The 21,346-nt window shown below is 39.1% G+C and overlaps 1 protein-coding gene across 3 annotated transcripts; it reads right to left on the bottom strand.

Annotated features, from left to right (window-relative positions):
• Window positions 1-1,363: 1,363 nt before the first annotated feature.
• Window positions 1,364-21,327, bottom strand: nfascb (neurofascin homolog (chicken) b). Of its 3 annotated transcripts, XM_004546301.6 has the most exons (29): window positions 20,709-21,327; window positions 19,009-19,243; window positions 18,180-18,324; window positions 17,217-17,344; window positions 17,011-17,116; window positions 16,717-16,907; window positions 16,235-16,357; window positions 14,922-15,140; window positions 13,691-13,802; window positions 13,345-13,532; window positions 13,130-13,261; window positions 12,890-13,033; window positions 11,806-11,917; window positions 11,553-11,716; window positions 11,309-11,456; window positions 11,029-11,153; window positions 10,837-10,938; window positions 10,512-10,709; window positions 7,611-7,681; window positions 7,292-7,514; window positions 6,732-6,847; window positions 5,760-5,970; window positions 5,501-5,623; window positions 5,088-5,261; window positions 4,756-4,887; window positions 4,439-4,508; window positions 3,670-3,681; window positions 3,505-3,540; window positions 1,364-3,366 (listed from the first exon to the last, which is right to left on the bottom strand). In XM_004546301.6, the coding sequence occupies exons 4-29, from the start codon at window positions 17,290-17,292 to the stop codon at window positions 3,135-3,137; spliced, it is 3,540 nt and encodes a 1,179-aa protein (XP_004546358.3). In that variant the 5' UTR covers window positions 17,293-17,344; window positions 18,180-18,324; window positions 19,009-19,243; window positions 20,709-21,327; the 3' UTR covers window positions 1,364-3,134. The 3 variants fall into 3 exon arrangements, with proteins under 3 accessions (XP_004546358.3, XP_076734940.1, XP_076734939.1); XM_076878825.1 differs by lacking the exon at window positions 3,670-3,681; XM_076878824.1 differs by lacking the exon at window positions 19,009-19,243.
• Window positions 21,328-21,346: the final 19 nt, after the last annotated feature.

Below are 21,346 nucleotides of genomic sequence, written 5' to 3'. Positions count from 1 at the left end.
TATTCTAGGGAGTCCTTTTTATAGTTCCGATAGGGCAGGGACAAAGGCTGTGTGCCAACAAAATGTAATAAATGCATCAGTCATAAGATGACTGCTTATAGCTTTTATTACCTGATAAATCTGACTCCAAATTTCTTCAACCTGCTACAGTGAAATCACCTCAGATCATTTCCTGCTGATAAGAGGACCTGATAACATTGTGAGCCGATGCATCGTATTTTACAGAACATCATGATCATACTGGTTTCCATAGAAATGTCTTGATAAACAGCTAACAACAAACTTCAAAGTGGTCTTTCGTTTAGTTACACACTGTTGCTTCGTGTTATGCCTCAAATAAATTAGCGCTGCAGCTTTGTATCACTTTTGTAAACAATGAGATTATTAATGATGAGATTATTTTATGAAGTAATTGATCAAATAATTGATGGTTTATTTAATAATTTGGATCATTTGGTCGATAAAAAATAGTTTGTTGGTGTTTATTTGCAATTACAAATAATCAGTCCGAAACCCAAAGATGATCATTTTTCTGTAATTTTTATATGATAAACACGTAATCACCTTTATAAATGAGATGTAATTGATAAAATAATTGATAATAGAGGTTTAATTAATGATTTGGATCATTGTTGTAGTTGTTCAGTTGTTGTTCAGTTGTTGGCATTTATCAGTCCCAAGCTTAAAGATGAACATTTTCAGAAGGATAAGAACAACAAGAAAGACAGTTTCAGGATATTATTAGATGTTTTTCCTCTCACAGAAAAACAAAAGAAAAACAAAAAAACAGCTTATTATTTTTCTTTAATCTCAACATATATTTTTCTAAATAAAAAACTTAAAGTAAATTGATAAGCTCAGTGAATGTTATTATATGATACATGATTAAAAACCTCCAAAGGATTAATTTTTATCTAGTTTTGGAACCTTCTGATCCAAATCTAACATCTTTGATAATTTGAAGTTCATTTAACATTGTTTTTCTTTCAGCTCTCTCATAGTCTTGAACCCTTTAACATTACCAGCTAACCCCTAGGTATGCTTGATTGGAGGGGCATGACAAAGATAACTCAGAGCTATAGCAGATAAACCAGAAAGATTTTAGATAACATATCGTTTTGTCTTTAAGTTAATCCCCAATGGTGTAATGATGGATTACAGTGAACCTGCCACATCGTAGTGAATTGTCCAAGGTTCAGGGGAATTAAAGTGTTTTTATCTTTTTAGTGCAATTTGTAATTAACAGTCTCTTTCAATTCGATTTTTTGTAATTTTAACACCATCATTGAGCCTTAAAATGACCTCAAGTGAACAAGAACACATGATATAATATATGAAGTCAATATTTATTTAACAAAAATCAAGCCAAAATGCAGAAGCAGTGTATGAAAGATTAATTAGATTCTAGATTCACCTTTAGGAGCAATAACATATTAATGTTTTTCTGTATGACTTTCAGTCATGCAGCCTCTCACATCATTGTAGTGGAATTTTAACCCACTCTTTTTTTTAGTGTTGCTTAAGTTCAGTTCACTTTCCTGTTTGTCATAGCATTTGGATTAAGCTGGAGGCTGGACTTTGGACCATTGCAACACGTTCATTCTGTTGTTTTTCAGTCATTCTGTTGTAAATTTCATGGTGTGCTTGAGGTCATTGCCCTGTTGCATGACCCAATTTTGACAAAGTTTAAGCTGACTGGGAAGACCACCAACTGTCATGAATGTTTTCCACTTGTGAAACATCCTTGTGGACAATTAGAATGATAGATTACACTATGAGATAAGTATATATATATATATATATATATATATATATATACTTATCTCATGTGACTGTAACATCTGGACATGTGTGCGTTACTCATGTTCTTTCCACTCTGCAATAACATGACTGAACATTATTTTGTGGTCATGTGTTACAGTGGTTAACCCTAAATTGATGTTAAAAGCTAACTCTAAGAATGATAATAAAAGAAAGTTTTGGGTATCCCTTTAAAATTCCAAGATACAGAAGCTGGTTTCAATATTTAGTCATATGAAACATCCTAGAAATACTTTCACTTTATTTAAAATCAGATATAACAGTCTTAATACAGAGGTGGCATTAGTAGTCAAAAAAACAAAAAACAAAAAAACCTGCTGTTACATAAATATTAATCATTTTTACTGTGAGTGAAATTAGGAGACCGGTTCATGTGTGACCTCTGATTTTATAGTTGATTTATGGCTCACAATTGATTCCTCAAATGGTTTGACATCTTGTTTCATACAGAATCAGATTTGAAACTGACAAATGAATTGTTAGTCCATGGAGAGATTTTATTTTCCTTTATTTGTAGTTCCCTTTTTGTGGCACAGTTGCGGACACGATAACCTCCATGTCTGTGTGGGTTATCTCTGGGTAGTCTGGCTTCCTCCCATAGTCCTAAGACAGGCATGAGGTTAGGATATTTTATTATCTAAATTGCCCATAGGTATGAATGTGACTAGTTGTCTGTCCTGCATTTTAGCCTTGTGACAGATTGGGCACCTGTTCAGAGTATAGCCCACCTGTCACCCTAGGACAGCTGGAATAGGCTTTAGCCCCCTTGGCGACTGTGAATTGGATAAGCAGAAAAAAAATTGAATTGATAGATGGTTCCCCTTCAGGTGAAAGTAGGATACTTCCCTTCTATGAAACTGCAAGTATTCAAAAATAATAGATTTCTTGAAATTAGCAGGAAAAAAAATGATAGAACCAATCTAGATCAGTCCTTGTAACCCATTTTTATCAACATGATAAACTGTTCCACTTCCATCTCCTGTGATCCGCAGCAAGTGTCTCTTTCCTAATAGGATAACTGAACAATGTATATTTGTATTTTACAAAAGAGATAAAAGCTTTGTTTAAAAAGAAAATCACATCTCTATAGAAAAATTATTCCAACTTTTCTACATTTTATTCCATAAATGCCTGAAAGTTGTGCTGTCTGCAAGGATAGGGAGGGCTTAAACAGCACTTTACTCTCAAGCTGTGTCCTGCTGACAAATAAAAGTTCCTCCAGGTTCTAAATTGAAGGTGGAGGATGCAGGGATAGTGAAACCACATGACAAATAGCTCTGTGTATTTCAGAAGCACAGTCTGACATCTGAGTGTTAAGCCAGGGAGTAGATGGTATTTATTGGTGAGTGCAGCTCCAGACTTCCACCAAAGTCCAACTCCCTGACGTCTCTCCTGGTTCCTGTGTACTGGCCAATGAATGAGCCATCTTCATTGAATGGTATCTCGCCCCCTTCTCCATATTCCACCAGACTGTCATCGCTGTCTGATCGCTTCATCATTGCCTCAATAGATGGCTGACCTCTTTGAAGCCCTCGTTCCTCTTCTCTACAAAAAACAATGAAGGAATGAATGATTAAAAAATAAATAAAAACTCAAGATATTATGGAAAAGATAAAAAAAATAAAATGATTCAATCTTATTATAAAGTAGTTGTAAAGAATTTGCAGTACTAAATGATCATACCTGCGAGGGTAGGGGAGAGTGGACACACGTGCTATTCTAAAATATGAAAAGAATTCAGTGTGTCAGAGGACTGACTACATATTGCAAGTACAAATACAGTTTTTGCATCTTTCCAGGATCGCACAGGTATAATATCAAAGTGTCAATATTTGTTTTTTTTCATACCTTTCAAGGGATCTTTGAAAAAGAAAAGGATTGAGGTTTTGGAGGGGAAGGGTTTAGATAGAAAAGGCAGAGTAAAAAAAAGAAAAACACAGATTAATGTAATTATGATCAAAGAGTTATTATAAATCAAATGAAAATAAGATTTGAACCTGTGCATTGTGATGCTAAAATCTAATCAAAATTAAAGATACCCAATGGAGTTTTAAATCAACATTAAAGTTATAAAGAAATAATGGTATATAAGTATTTAGTTCCCTGCTGTTCCACTGATCACATACATGCAGAAGGAGGGTGCAATGTGCTAGCAAAATAAAATGTTAAGTGTAACGTGTTTATGATGAAGGACACGGGAACAGCAGTTCCACTGGGCAGCTTTAATTTATGAAACCAAGAGAAAAATGCACAGGAGCAAATGGATAATAGGTAAACAAATAGGCTGTTTTTATCTAATTTTTCAGGGTTTCAAAGTTTTAATTTTAGTTATAGTTTTCAACAGTGATAGTGTGGTGCAGTGTTACAGTATAACAATAACAAACATAATACACATCTTCCTTGTCGAGTATTATTACTGTGCAATTACAAAATAAATTACATGACTTAAGAAACATTGCAAACATTGAATACTTTGTAAAGCAGTTTGGTAAGATAATATTATTTACTGATTTGAGGTGTTGTTAAATCACAACTTCCCTCAGGGAGAAGCAGTAAAAGTTTTTGTTAGTGTCTGAATTTAAAAATTCATTCATTTTCCAGAGAAGGTAAAACTTACCGATAATCAAATGATCCCTCCTGATCTTTGTCATCCACCGGCTCCAGTGAAATGTCCTTTTTATCCCGTACTGAAATAGTACCAATGAGCTTTATTAACACCATGGAGCCTGAATATGACTATAACTAACAATTTTTTTGATAGTTTGTATTTCTTTTTAAAAAATAAATTAATTGTTTGTTTTATACTGTATTAAAATTTGGTAAAACATCCCAAATGACAACACCCAAGATGTTTTAAAATTCTATTCAACCAACACTACAAAATGTAAGGCCTTAAAATTTTTCTACAGCTACAGTTAGGCATCACCACCCTACCTGGGTATTTTCCTCCTCTGCTCCGCTTGATGAAACAGACGATGAGAAGGATTAGCACGATGAGAGCCACAGCGCACATTATCCCAATGAACCAGCCCTGAGTGGTGATATCCACCTGATCCTGAGCATAAACTGAGACATGCAAGGGCACACATCATTAAGTAAACCAACGTGAACATAGTCATTTAGTGTTTATTTTATTTGTCTGAGTAGGTGGCTCTAAAGTGTTGTGATTTACACATTTGCTGGGCATGTGCTGAGCTACTTGCTGTGACCCCTTGTGACAATGGAGCAGCTTTAAGCAGTTTTAGCTGAAGAAAGGACTTAATTACTCTCTGTAGTGTAGTGGGGTGATTCCTCTGTATGCCATTCGCCTATCCCTAGGCGAGTTCGTGCTGCCACAGAAAATCTGTATCGAGTGTATCGGTCATATCGGCGGATTGAGAAGCTTGTCACATTAGGAGGAAGCTCTTCAACTCGCAGCTCCTCTCCCCTGGTGGCGTTCACTGTGGAGAGAGTGGGCATTTCCTTTTATAGGGAGAACTGTTGATACTGGTGCTGAGCTATTAACTACCTCCCCTACTCAGAGAGTGACTATGCAAGTGTTCATAAGAACGTGCTTTAGTCATATTCTGATCTTTGAGTGCTTATTTAAGAGCACTGTTGAGTTACATAGATGAGGACCTTTGCCAGCTTTACTAGAATAATCAGATTCCTGTTCTTTCAGAGTGTTTTCAGCTCATACCTGTCTGGTACTTGAGGGAATACCCAGTAATTATGCCATTGGGCTCTGCTGGCAGGCCCCAGTCAACATAAATACTGTCCAGATGTCGCTGTTGGATCCTGAAGGATCTAGGAGCAGATGGTACTACAGGAGAGAACACAGCAGCAGATGATAAACATACCAGGGGGAGGAAAAACACATTAATTTGTGAATTGCTTATGATTGATAGAGGCTAATCTCTAAAATTATTGTTTTGTTGACAAAGTGGTAACACTTTTACCTCCTTCAGGTGTTGAGAAATGTATGTTATTACTTTGCGGCCCTTCGTATCGACTGTTTGCCACAACTATGTACATTTTGTAGTTGCTGTAGGGAATAAGCTCATCAAGGACCCCAGAGGGGTCTGGGCCATTGATAGGAAATTCTTTGGACTTCATCCCTCTGTCAACCCAATGCCACCTCAGCTGGCTGCTGTCCCTCCAGTAGTAGACCTGAGAGACGAGAGACAACACACATTTTAGATCTTCTGCTCTCCAAACAAGCAATCGAGTATTCACGTTACATAGCAACATGAAACTCAGTAATCTTTCTACTGTATGATTTTATCAACCTAAGCTTGATTTCCTCTTAAGATGGCAAAAGCAGATAAAACAATGACAGACCAATTAAGCCAGAGTTTCTTTTACATGAGGGTAAAGGTTTTTTTTTCCTTGAAATTAGCCGAAAAGATAGATAAGTTCATACATAAAAAATTATATTATTATTCAGAATTTCAGTAATATCTAATGTATAGTGTAACTGATTAATTACTGGATGGTCAGGCCCACTATTTAATATATAATGTGGTTGCTGCAAGCTGCTCTCCCGGTGTACTGATAATACAGTGAAAAATGAAATTTTAGAAATCAAATGATAAAGCAACAGCTCAAAATGTAATTTAACTGAATGGCAATTATGGAAAATGCAGAATGGGTTAACTGGGTTAGCTTAAAAACTGTTTTGCATTTGATTCTTTTAGATGTATAGTATATAACTTTTCACACAGAGCACACTCTGAGACTTCTTTCTCAGCTGGTATTAATGTTTTAGACACCATTATATCAAATGAAACCTGGCATATTTTAGTCTTTTGATTGCGTTCATCACCAGCTGCATTTCATTAAATTAAAATGATTAAATGCCCTTAGTTTTGAATGTCAATAAATAAAAATGTAGTGCAAATTTACTGTCCATTATCAAATGCTGAATTCACCTTGTATTCTTTCAGTTCTCCCATAATTGTGTCACTTGTCACTGGATCCCAGTGTAGAGTCACCTGAGTGCTCTCGATGTCGGACACTCTCAGGTTCAGGGGTGCTGTTGTTGGGCCTTGGGGAAAACAGAGATGGCACTGAATTTCGTCTTTGCTATCAGTGAGCATAAAACATGTAATGACAAAAACCGTTTTCCTCCGAAATTATTCATGATTCCCTGCTTTTGTCTCACCAGGAATACTTGGATGTAAACTGACCTCATTATTTGAGATTCTGCCCATGTTAATACTGAACACCCACCATTATTGTAAATTGAATATCAGCTGACAGCCAGTCTGACAAAAAACTAAATGCAAAAAATTAATCAGGGGAACAGTCTGGCTTTAGATGGTGCTTTATACCAAATTAAAGAAAGTCTATCTATAGAACAGTTTGTAATCTCTAATGTAGTGAAGCAGAGAATCTACCGAAGTACAATGAAGTTCACCAACATGTATTGATTTCCTTCCAAAATTCCTACTCCTTACTATGTTATGATAAAAGAAATGTAGGTACGTACGGCCTTCACCAGAATAACCAATGACAACAGAAGACTCTGGTCCCAGCCCAAAGTCATTCACTGCCTGGACTTTGATCTCATAAGGAGTAAAGGTATCCGCATCATAGATGTAATATTTTAGCCACTTAGTGGTTGCATTCTTCCACTCCTCTCGAGAATCTCTCCTTCTCCACCAGACCAGATACTTTAGATGGGGTCCATTCCACTCTCTGTAGGTTAGAGGCTAAAAGCATGTTTTTATAAAATTAGAAAGCTTTATTGTGCGAAGATATGTGAAGATATTAGTGATAAATAAAAGGATTATGTAAATTCTGATTACCTCCCAGCTGATTTCCATGTTATTTCTCCATGTACCAACGCCTTTTAAATTCTTTGGGATTATATCTGGAGCTGTGCAAAAAAAATGAACACAATTTTGAAAAACTGTTTGTGATTCAGAGAGATACATTTACTACAGTTGAAACATAAGCTAGCTAGCTAATGGAACCTAGCTTAGCATAAAGATCAGAAGTTGGGAGTTGGGAGGTGCCTGGTTTTGCAAAACATCTAAAAGCTTATTTCTGGGACTTTTAGTGATTAACTTATTACTTGTCATTTATTTACTCAAAAGGAAAAATAACTGCAAAAGTAACAAATCTTTTTTTATCACTCGAGAACAAGACCCTGAGATACATAAACTCCTCCACTTGGGGCAGGAACTCGTCCCTGACCCGGAGTGGGCACTCCACCCTTTTCCGGCTGAGGACCATGGCCTCAGATTTGGAGGTGCTGCGAACCGTTCCAAGGCAAGCTGGAGGCCATCACCCGATGAAGCCAACAGAACCACATCATCTGCAAAAAGCAGAGAGGAGATCCTGAGGCCACCCAAGTGAAAGCCTTCCGCCACTTTGCTACACCTAGAAAATCTGTCGATAAAAATTATGAACAGAATTGGTGACAAATGGCAGGCCTGGCGAACCCTTCACCCACTAGAAACGAGTCTGAATATTGCCGGCTATGCGGACCAAGCTCTTGCAATGGTTGTATAAGGATTGAATGGCCCGTAGCAATGGGCCAGACACCCCATACTCCTGGAGCAAGCCCGTGGGACACGGTTGAATGCCTTCTCCAAGTCCACAAAACACATGTAGACTGGTTGAGTCCCACAGGCTAACCAAGCCCGATAGGACTCCTTCTTCAGCTTGGTGGCTCCCCTCACCTCTGGGGTCCACCGTTTGGTTCGGGGATTACCACCACAACAGGCACCAAGTACCTTGACGCCGTGGATCAGTGCAGTGGCTTCGGCAATGGAGGTGCTGAACATGGTCCATTCGGACTCAATGTCCTCAGTCTCCGTCGGAATGCTGTTGAAGCTCTGCCGGAGGTGTGAATTGAAGATCTCGTGGACTGGGGCCTCTGCTAGACGTTCCCAGCACACCCTCACTGTATGTTTAGGCACGCCAGGTCTGTCCAGCGTCCTCCCTCGCCACCTGATCCAACTCACCACCAGGTGGTGATCAGTTGACAGCTCAGCCCCTCCCTTTACCCGAGTGTCCAAAACACATGTCCTCAGGTCTGGCGATACGATTACAAAATCGATCATCGACCTGTGGCCTAGAGTGTCCTGGTGCCACGTGCACTGATGGACACTCTTATGTTCGAACATGGTGTTCATTATGGCCAAACTGTGGTTTGCATAGAAGTCCAATAACAAAACACCGCTCGGGTTCAGATCCAGGAGGCTGTTCCTCCCAATCACGCCCTTCCAAGTCTCACTGTCATTGCCCACGTGAGCATTGAAGTCTCCCAGTAGGACAACGGAGTCCCCAGGAGGAGCACCCTCCAGTGCCACACCCAGGGACTCCAAGAAGGCTGGGTACTCTGAACTGCTGCTCGGCGCATAAGTGCCGACGGAGGTCAAGACCCATTCCCTGACCCGAAGGCGAAGGGAACGAACCCTCTCATCCACTGGGGAGAAACCCCAATATACCAAGCCCAAGGGATACCACGATACCCACCCCAGCCCGCCGCCTCTCACCAGGGGCAACTCCAGACTGAGACAGAGTCCAGCCCCTCTCCAGGAGGCTGGTTCCAGAGCCCAGACCATGCGTTGAGGTGAGGTCACACACTATCTCAGGCTCCTTCTCCACCAGAGAGGTGACATTCCATGTCCCAATTGCCAGTCTTGGTAGCCAGGACCTCCGCTCCTGGCTCCTGCCCGGCTCACATTGCACCCGACTCCTACGGTGGCTCCTGCGGGTGGTGGGCCTGCAGGAAGATGGGCCCATGTCCCTTTTTTGGGCTGTGCCTGGCCGGGCCTTAGTCCATGGGGCCCGGCCAGGCCAGATGCTTGCCCTCGGGCACCCTCCCCGGGCCTGGCTAAAGGGCGGGGCCCCTATGACCCTATCCCGGGCAGGGTGAACTGTTCCCTCGATGGTCTTTTCATAGGGATCTTCTGAATTGCTTTTTGTCTGGTCCCTCACCCAGGACCAATTTGCCATGGGAGACCCTACTAGGGGGCAAAAGCCCCCAGACAACATAGCCCCTGGGATCCCTGGGACACAAACCCCTCCACCACGATAAGGTAGCGATTTGTGGAGTAATGATTCAAATCTGTAAAACATGGTGGAGACTCTGTCATGGTTTGGTCCTGCATTTCAGTCAGCAGTGTTGGAGATCTTGTCATGATTGATGGAATTATGATAGCATAAATGTAATGACAGATGAGCTACCGTATAATCTGGAAAGCATTTGATTGGCAATGGCTTCATTATTCAGCAACGCCAATGATCTCAAACACACAACCAGTGCACTAAAAGCATACCTGGATAGTAAAACACACAATGGAACACTTCAACCATGGATTGGCCTCCCCAGAGCCTGGAAAGCTACATTATTGAAGCTTGTAGGGATCTTCTTGACAGAAAAATAAAAAACTGCAAATATCCAAAAAGAGAACTATTCTAGAAGATTTCCTATAGAAATTACATTAAAGCTTGCCTAAGAGAGTTCAGGCTTTGTTAAATAATAAAGGTGGTCATACCAAATACTAACTTTGAAGCTCATTAGACTTATAAAAACTTTGTTTTTGCCTCATATACTGTATTTCCACACATTTACAATTTTCCTAGCAAAATATAAAGAAATAAGAGGTACTTCAAAACTTTTGCACAACATTGTCATATATCCCAGTCTTTACTCTGAGTATTTATTGTCCCAAACAAAAACATATGACACCCACGTGCACCGCTGGTCTGAAAACGCTTAGATGGACGACTAGGGCGACTAGCTCCAATTTCGTTAATAGCGATGACTCTGAACTCATAGTACGTAAAAGGTATGAGATGCAAAATGACAGAGTTGAGGTTCCCTGGGTACGTTGAAAGATTTCTCCACTTTCCAGGCAACCAATCATCGTCGTCATACTGCACTAAGAACTCTGCGAGAGAACAAAGAATGCAAAAACAACCAAAATGCTAGTCAATACAGCAAAAGAGTCCTCAAAAATGGTAATAATGTTTAAAAAAGTGTTTACTTTTGTAATTTTTTGAGTTTTCATCTTTTACCTGTTATGGGGCTGTGGTTGCTATCTCCAGGAACCCAGCTCAGTCTTACAGTACGTTCATATGGATCAGATAACTCCAAGTTAGTGGGAGGATTTGGACGGTCTATAAATAAATTAAATACAGAAATAATTAAAAAGACATTTCAGCATGTCATATGGTTGATAAAATATCTTTGGTTTCAGTGTTTCATACCCATCACCATTAGGTGTGCTGAGGCAGATTTCTGTTCAAGCTCACTCTTGATGACACATGTATAATTTCCCTCATCGCCTGTGTTTACATTAGTAATCACTAGATTTGATTCATCCATTGAGATTCTGAGAAATTGAATAAAATTGGTGAGACCTAGAAGCTCATTTGATTACACTGAAACTAATAATATGAACTTAGTTGCACAAACGGGCCTCATATATGTACTCATATATGCATAAATGTACTTTAATTAACAGTAAATAATACACAATAATCCTACCTCCAACCAAGAGTGAGATGCTTTTTGTTTTTCAGCCAAGTGGTTGTGATAGGAGTCGTGACATCTGCTGTTACACCACACTCCAGGCGGACATCACTTGCACGCATGACTTTCATACTCTGTGGTCTTGTGACAATTAATATGGGTTCTGCAAACAAAATAAATACAATAATGTACAATGAAAAAAAAATTATGTCAAATTTTATTGCCAATTCAATTATTTTTTATTTTAATGACTCTTCACCTTTGACCTCTACTCTGACTTGATCCTCATCTCTCCCTGCAATGTTGCTGACTACACACACGTAAGTTCCTTGGTCTTCTATCTTGATATGTTTAATCTCCAGAGTCCCATTGCTGTGGGTTTTAAAACGATTTCCTTCAAGATTTCCTTGCCCATATTTGGACCTGTGTAAGAAGAAGCATGGACATATGTTAAGACACACACTTACTGTGAGTGGATTTATAAATCATAACAGTGTCACACGCCATCTTACCATCTCAACTCAGGCACTGGAGAACCAAAGTACTGGCAATCTAAAAAGGTACGACTACCCTCAGTCACTTTGATGAATTCATTTCTTGCCCCAAGGATTCGTGGCGTTGCATCTATGGGAAAAGGGAGCAACTGCAGCATCATCAGTGATTATTTGACTTCAATATGCACCCAGTATACTCTCCCATGATATAAAAAAAAGCAAATTTGGCCTAAACAATGCATCATGGCAAGGACACGAGCGGTAGAAAAACGTGTTATTTCTACCTCAGATAGGGAATGACCGGTCCAAAATGTGATTATTTAATTAAACCCTCATCTGTAAGAACTGAACTACATAATTTGTTAAGTATTTTGCCATTGTTGATAGATGTGCATGGTTGATTTTATTACTCTTTATTATCCTAAGCCTATACTGAACTGCAAATCTTTAAACCTGATACACATAAAAACTCAATGTTACGTCAAAACAATCGGCAGCGAAATTAAAGGATTATTATTTTTATGTAATATTTACTATATAAAATATGGAACTGTGACTGCCTATTGTGCTTAATAAATTGACCTATTACATTTTCAAATGTAGTTTTGAGTAAAGAAAGTTAAAAAAAAAAATGCTAACAAACAGTTTCACTCTCCTAAAGAGTAACTTTTCAAATGAGTAATTATAAATCGGTGTAAAGCAGGGGTCTCAAACTTAAATGAGCTGTGGGCCACTGCTGGCACTGTCATCTCATTGGAGGGCCACTTTAGTGTTCAAGTAGCACAGAAAAAAAACAAGAAAACACCCATAAATATTTGCAAAAATCTAGCATTTTGTTTGTTTTTTAAAATATTGTATAACGAGACAAAATTGCAAACGTGAACTCATTTTTTTTTCTCACTCTTAACCAAATGCCTTTTATTGAACTATCAAATTAACACACTGGTACTGGTCTTTCTGGCCAGATATGTAGCAGCACTTCTGCTATAATTTTGTTCATATTTAACAAAATAAAAATGCAGACATAAGTGTACACATTCGTTTTCTTTAAAAATAACTCTGTTTTAATTAATGTTATGAATGACAGTGGCTGGTAACTTACGTAGCACATTAATAAATGCATTGGCCAGTAAGTAGCCGTACTGATTTGAAGCATTGCATTGGTAGACAGCAGTGTTTTCAGTTGTTACACTGCGGAAGATTAGCGTTTCTCCTGAAACCTGTCTGTTAGGCAGTGGTGTAGCAGCTGAAAAAAACCCCACCAAAAAGGAAAAATAAAAGTTAGGCACAATATTTTTTTATTCATTTTTATGCCTTTTAGACAAGATCTCCTAAAACATACTTTCAATCGGTTCTCCGTTAATGAACCAGCTGATTGTGGGACGAGGAGCCCCATCAGCGCGACACACCAACCGTCCATTTTCCTCTGGTGCCAAAATCAGGTTGGTGGGTTTTTCCAACCAGAAAGGAGTCGCTGTCAAACAGAAAATATGTTATTAGTTTGGATTATAATGATCAGTCCAAACATAAAATACTCTATGTTTCTGAAGAACTCACCTTTGACCCTGACAGTTATTGTGTGCTCAGCGTAGCCTAACCTATTTTTAGCAGTGCAGGTGTATTCACCTGCATCTTCAAAAGATGCTTTTGGGATTTGAATCATTTTGTTGAAGTTCTTCACTTTCATGCGAGATGCCACTTGCAAGTCCTCTCCATCCTTGGCCCAGGTAATGTGAGGAGTTGGCCTTAATAATCACAAACAAGGCTTTACACAGGATAACTTTCATGAATTCAAGGTGAAAATACTTACACTAAACACAAAATAAACTGTTGTATAATCATTTGTAGCATAAACTTGAAATTAGAAATTTTTTTGTGTGTGTGATCCTTATTGAAGACTCACATTCCTGCAGCAATGCACTCCAGGAGCAGCTCCTCCCCCTGCAGGACCAATATTGAGCTTGATGAGCCTGTAGGAGACAGCCAGGTGGGAGCAGCCTCAACCACTGCATGAGCTTTGGAGAAAAATAACCAGAAAATCCCCGTCAAATACCTCAAACATTGAGTCATCACACTCCTCATCCAAAACAGCAAGTATAAAAGATTAATAATTAACATTTCAGCCTTGTGGCACACGGGCACCTACTCAACCAGTGAGCTAAACTAGCTCCAAAAGGAATAGGATTTTAATTTGTCATGTGCTGGTAGTGATTATATTTAGTGGCATCTTCCTGTGTTTCAAACAACATATGCTAACATCCCAACTTGTTATTTGATTAATTTTTGTCTACTGCATTTATTAATGTGCTGTGCCTGTACTCTATGTTTGGTCAACGTCTGAAATGTACCTGTGCTATTTGCATGTTATGTGTAAAGGGCTGGGTGGGTGCCTATAAAGTGGCTTCAAACAGTGACAAATGGTAGAAAGGTGATCTGGAATAAGAGCAAAATGACAAGACACGGGGCAAAATAGTATTGTGGGAGACCTCACCCCCTCCATGGGCTGTATTACTAACAGACAGAAGAAGTGGCTGACATCCTACCAGGCAGTCTAAAGGACAGCACAGAGACTCTGCCTAAGCACCAGATCCATACAGGATCCAGTTTGCAGATAGTGCAAAAATGCTATGTCCAGCACATAGTAGCAGGCTGTACGATGCAAACTTGGACAGCATACAGTATCATGTGATCATGATTATGTAGTTGAATATCTCCAGTCCTGATGGGAGACACCTCTAAAGATGGTTAAGAAAAACAGGGGTAAGGTTCTACAGAAGTTCAGCTTCCAGACAGTTTCTGGCAAACCAGTCTGAAATACTAGTGGTTGACTAGAACCCAAAGATAGCAGCTCTGATAGATAAACTAATACCAGCCAACAGCCACATTAAAGGATTAGCACAATGGAACTAAGAAGTACCAAGAGCTGAGATATTAAAAGGAGCAGATGTGGAGGATAAAGTCCAGACGGGTCCCAGTAGTAGACCCATGTAATAGGACTATTAGGTGCTGTGAAAGGGAAACTGGAAGAGTGGTTCCAGCTGATTTCAGGATTAGATATTGTGCAGAACCTCCAAACTGAAAAGCCTTGAGGATGTAGGACATTTAGAAATAATTATGAACACAGTTATACTCACTCGTAAGCACCTTCACAACTACAGGCATCTTCTGCTGGATGACATTTTTGTACGGGAATCGGGCATTACAGCAGTAATCAGCAACAGAGTCATTGAACAACACATTAGAGAAATATAGATCTCCATTGACTCCCATGGAAACCCTGCGGTCCTGCCGCACAGGCTGCATGGTGGGGAAAGCTGTCTGAATGGGCCAGTTGAAAGGTCTCGCATATGAACCTGAAATGAAGGACAGAGTTAAAAATTCCTTATTCACATTGCTTTAGAAGTGTAATGCCAATGGTGGCCCTGAAAAGTAAAATGCACCGCAACCCAAGGAAATGCCATCAAATGGACAAATGCATCAAAAGTGCACAAAATACAACAGAAGTAGAAAAAAAGTCACGGTGGAAGCCTCAATACAACACAACAGATGTAGAAAAACACCACAAAAGCTCATAAAACAATAGAAGTTATTTAGGTGAGACAGTAGCCTGATGGTGTCATGGTACTGAGACCCAGTGGTGTGTGTATTTTAGTTTTATTTCGTGGATTATTGTATTTTTCCCTGTCTCCCGTTTTATTCTGAAAGAGTCTGCGGTGTTTTTGTGACTGTGTTTAGCTTCATGTCCCTGTGAGTCATTATGCTTAATTTCAGTCAGCTGTTTCCCCATGTGTTCTCACTTCCCCTGATCAGCTCCTGTGTATTTAAGTCTTCTGTTTTCTGTGTTTCATTGTCAGGTTGTCTGTTATTCTCTCCACAGTTTTCATAGTCTGTCATATTGTTCACAGTTTTTTCATAGTGTTCTTAGTTTTTTTTTCTAATAGTTTCTTGTTTGCTGCTGTTTTTTCAGCCAAAATAAAGGCTCGTTTTGTGTTAGAACCTGCAATTCCTCTGTCAGCTTCTGCTTTTGGGTCCTGTTTCTAAAACACCGGCACACCCCACCGTGACAGATGGAACTGGTTACAAATAATAGCAAGCATGTATTTACAGTATTATATGAATCATGCGATTAGAACACACAAAACTTTGCATCTTCATTTCCCTCACAACATAGATCAATCCTGCAGTTCTTCTCAGTGCATATCAGTGCAATCTGAAGCTGTTACATCATGCTATTATCTCCCTCTATTCTATTTTCATTATGTTTTATTCCACTTTTGTTGTGTTTTAAGTGCTTTTGTAGCATTATTCTTTTTGCTGATGTTTTCTTAGGTTGCAGTGCATTTGACCTCTTAGGGCCAACATAGATACCACATGATCAAAATCTTCCTGTTTTTGCTCATTTGACCCTAGACTTGATCTAGCATTTCATTTGGTATCAGACACTTACAACTGGACATCCAGTATGTTTCAGGTTTAAGTGGGCCAGGTGGAGGGTCACAGGACAGGACAAGTGGTAAGCCAGCACTCACCACCACAGGCTCCACAATCTCTCTTGGCCACACAGGGGGTCCTGCACAAATAGAATCAAACTCCTCTCAGCTGCAAAGTTTGCTTGACACTGCTCATTAAATTCTGGCTGATGCTGGATGTTTTGGCCCCATGCCAATTACTGGTATACTTGCTAATATTTAATATACATATTGTTGTTTTGGGTCTTGGATCTTCTGGTTTTCTGTGTTTCTAGTTGTATTTTAAGTTTAAATTTAATTTAATAAATGGAAAAGACCATAGCAAATTATTCTTTAAACAATGAAAGCCTTTTGGGATGGAAACAGTTTGTTGTCATTTATTTATACATCCCAGATATTTTTAACCAATACACTGAAGTCATTGTATATCTTTTTCACTGCTAGATTCAGACAAACTTACTGTATAATTGTAGTATGATCTTGTGGGAGTATGCAGATCCATACTGGTTGGAGGCAATGCATTGATACTCTGCCTCATACTTTTCTGGATTGTTCCGGGCATAGATATCCAGAGTCCCTGAGCGCCTGCGCATTGACACCTGAGAGTCACGTGCCACATTGAAATACTTCCCATTACGCCTCCATGAGAAACTTCATAAATGAGCAAATGAAAAAAGGCCGGGAAAAAAAAATCAGTGGTTTGCCAATCTAAGTTTAAAAAAAAAATCAGTTCAGTGGATTATTTAGGTCTTACATAGGATGAGGGTTTCCTTTGGCTTCACACTCTATTACCATGGTCCCTTTGGGGTCAACAATGTGCTCTTTCATTGACTGCTTTATGATAGTAGGGGGTTGTCTGACTGCAGGCAGAGAAATAAAGTCAGTTTAAGAAGTAATGTGAAAAAACAATTCATAGACATAAATTTACAACTAGCCAATGGTCTTAAGATATTCGCTTACCTTCGAGAGGGACGTTCAAAGCCCCAACACTCTGCCATAAAAGTAGCAGCAGCGCTGGTTTGACCAGTGTCCCCATCTTTATATTTCATTTAGTCCAGAATTGATTGTGGTCACCTATTTCTCTACTCCTAGTTTGAACGAAAAGTAACACAAGACATCTAGAAGACATTACATCTTGAACAAATTATAAAGTGAAGAAAACATTTTACTCATAGTTCACAATCTAAACTGTACCTAAGCAAATATACTTTCAAATTTTCCTGTGACAAATGATAGCCGTATATTGTAGTTATTATGAGTGGCGCTTGAGGTGCAGTTATGAGATTTTTTAAAAAGTATGGAAATAAGACAAACATAATTTTTGCTACACAGTTTTGTATTTTTCTTGTTTGCGTGAAATACTGCATAATCTGACAGTCAGATAGTACATATCTGAAACATGTGACAATTGAGTCTAAGCATAATAGGGTGGGAATAACTGGTTTACTATAAAACAATGTAGTATTAAAACTCTATTAGCATTAAACTGTTTTCTTTTTAAGGAAAAATCTTGTAGATGTAGTAAGTAAAATATTTCCCATTGAAAACCTAAAAGAAGTGACATAAAATTGCAGTATACGTGATGTGTATTTGTACTTAGAAACACTTGTTTAGAAGCTGCTGCTGTGTTAGATTTACTAACAGAATATTTTCACAACTGCGAGCAAACTACACAAACAACACAATCTGTGGTTATTAAGCTGTCTACAAGTGACTGCCTCCCACATATGTAAATGAATCCTCCGAATGCCTGACAAGAATAAATTGTGGTTAAGTTCATGTTGAAGGTCGAATACAATTAATCTGTCAGTGTGAACAAAAACCAATTCATTCGATGCCTATATTTAAAACTGTTTGCTATTAATATGTAATGAACTGTGGAATGTGTCAGGACTTCGAAACAAAAAAGTTATGCGAACCTACCTCACTTGTGCCAAATCAGGGTTTTCTCCTCCCCATCTCTGTTACTTTCACACAGCAACAATAATCCAATGACTTCAGGAAATTATTCTTGTTCTTGCAGTGTAGAAATTAATACTCCAGCCCTTCAAATATCAGGTCAAGAACCCTAGAGGAGTTCATACACATCAGTAATTGAGTTTCTGTCCGTCACTGCCACTTACACTCTGCCCACCCATCTCATGAATAATGAATGAGCACCACACAACACCTCCACCTCACCCACTTCACTGCTCTGACCAGGCTGTCATAATGCTGAACACTTCATCAACGTGGTCACAAAACTAATTTTGCACAATAAATAAATTGAAGTTCAAAGAATAACTTTTAAAAAATGACTACGGTATATCAAGAGAGGCTTGTCACATGGTTGAGCATATTTTGGCAGCACCTGTATTTTCTTCAGCTGAAAAATGTTTGCTTGATCCGGTGTGAGCAAAATCTGTTTAGTAAAAATGAGGCTGGACCACATGAAAGCAGAGAACAACCCAGATTCTGTACAGTTTGCATTCTTGCTGGTTATGATGACATCAAAATGTGGGCTTTATTGTTGAATGCAGAGAACTGGGAAGCAGAGCATGAAAGCAATATCTGTTTCCAGTGTATGAATACTGCATCTGGCACATCTCGTATCACATGACATCCTGACAAAGGCAATTGAAACAAGACTAATGTTTTGTTTTTGTTTTTTTGTTTTTCAAAATACCAATTATGATTTGATTGACTTTTTGTGAAAGAGAGTTTTCTACACTCAGTCATTCACACTCATTGGAAAGCAGGAAAAGGTCATTACCATTCATCTGAGAAAATCCTACGGGGTAGGCGGAGAGCAGTTTTCTTTTCTAGAAGGTGCCAAAGATGCAGGAGAAGCTGTATTTGTGTTAGACAAAAGCCATCTCACGGCTGTTGACAGTGTCCTGACCTGTGTAGGCTTTCAGGCATTCACATGCTGCATGTACAGACCAGCACCGACTGGATAGAACAATAGCTCGGTGTTGAGGTGGGGTAATATGAGGTGGCACTGCAACCTAAGGATTAAAATAAAAGTATAGTCAAAATTTGTATTTCCAAATCTTTAAAACTAAATATTATGATTAAGTAGTGCTTTATCATGGTAATAGATTTCTTTTCTTTCTTTTTTTTACTGAATAAAAAGAATTCAGAGAAGAGAGAATATCAGTGCATCTACAATGGAAACCATTACAATCCTCCATTAACATCAGAAACACATCTTGACTTGGCTCACATAGGACACAAAAGCACAAGGGGTGTGTTAAGCCCTTTGGCTCTCAGAATAAGCATTTTCCCCCCATAGATTGGACTGAAGCAGGCCTGACAGTGAGCCGTGATCAGTGCCATGCACCAGATTGCATGGCACTGAGGCAGACGAGGCCAGCTCGGTGACGACAAAAAGGTCTCTATGCTCGTAGGTCCCCTTTGGCACGAGTGCCCAGGGCTCGGGTAAGAGCAGATGGCATGTGAGAGGGAGTGTTCAACCACACAAGATGCTTGTTCAGAGTCAGAGCACCTATCGTTTGCGCTTTGACGTCACTGCATCAGAGAGAGCAGAAGAATAGGATGGAAAGAAACTTCTGTTGAGCAGGACACAGTGCGAAATTACATCATCACCACTGTGCAGCCAAAACAATACTGCCTCACTGAGCTGAATACTCATTTTATAGTTTGATGAGCGCAAACTGTAACAACATTTCTCCCCCAAAAATGTCCATGTGGAAAAAATGCATACACTTTATTACGAAGAAGTGCTCAGTTGAATGAAATACAATATAATATCTGTATTTTTTCATATTTGTATGACTACACATGTTACCATATTTTAAATACATGAGATCTAAATGTTTAACATCTTATGCACACATATTTTAATATTTAAAAGGTATCAGCTACTGTACCTTAGCTGTCATTTTGCACTGAATACAAAGTACATGGGGGTATGCATAGATGTTATAAATTTTACTAATTAAACTACAAATGTCACTTTCATGGGAAGAAGTCAGTGGCCATCTGTACAAAATCTCTGTGTGTCAATTAATCTAGAAAATTGTGGCACATTTCCATAGATATTTCAAAAGATGGACCTGATAGTGGTGTTAGAGGAAAAGCCAAAGGATTACATGAGTCATATGGATTTGTTCCTGGGACATCATGCATGAACACCGAATCCACCTCATGTTATAACATCACCGCTCCAAAAATGATGCTAATGCATATCAGTTCTCTAAATGTCAGGCGCAGGAACTGCACAACATAGTGCTCACTCTCACATAAATCTGCTGATGCATTTGTCGACCAGCCCCACATCTCAGTTCACACTATGACATCATTAAGACTTCCTTGAAAGACAGATGAAAGGAATAACACACTCATTGGCCCAACAAGACACTTGATGCTAATCGAAAGTTTTCTAATGTTCTTTATAACACCACATATACTGTAGTCCTAATTACAGTTGGTAAATGTGTAGTGTCCTACCTTTAAGTCTTTTTTGGTCTTTGGTTGCTTCTTCCACTTCGTGTTCAGCTGAAAGCAGATCCCTACCGTTTCCCGATCTTCTGTCACAGCAACATGTCCACACTGTGCCTTACCTCTCCAGCAACATCTGAGTATAGTACAATTCTTTTATTCCATTATGTTAAAAAAGGTGACAGAGCCTGGCAAGGGAGTCTGATTCGGATGGCTGTCCTTAGCCTGGGTCACACGCTTGGCGAACAGGCCCTGAGAGCTTGTTATAATAAATCCATTGTGAAATCCACACATAAATATAACGTCATCTTCATTGTGATGGGTGGGAACTTAAAACAGAACTGCTATATCATGCACCAGATTAGGTTTTGGGGGCATCCAGCCAGCATCTATTAAAAATAATTTAAAGCTTTGTAAGAGGTGATATTTTTTCTTTTGTCTGTGCTGATTCTGATTTTGAGATAGATGGTAGATGGGGGGTGGGTCATTGACCTTGTATCTTCACACTGGCTGGCACGAATACACACTCTCTCTTAGACAAAGCGTTTCTGTCTGAAACAAAGTCAGCTTTTTGTGGACACGGGGGCACGGCTTCCAGGCACATGGGGGGGATTTAACCCATTGTAGTCAAGTGATTGGAGGACTTC

Source organism: Maylandia zebra, linkage group LG20 (genome assembly GCF_041146795.1).
Source record: "Maylandia zebra isolate NMK-2024a linkage group LG20, Mzebra_GT3a, whole genome shotgun sequence".
Classification (NCBI taxonomy): Eukaryota; Metazoa; Chordata; class Actinopteri; order Cichliformes; family Cichlidae; genus Maylandia; species Maylandia zebra.
The sequence above is the reverse complement of the archived record's forward strand: the minus strand, read 5'-3'. Positions and strand labels throughout refer to the sequence as shown.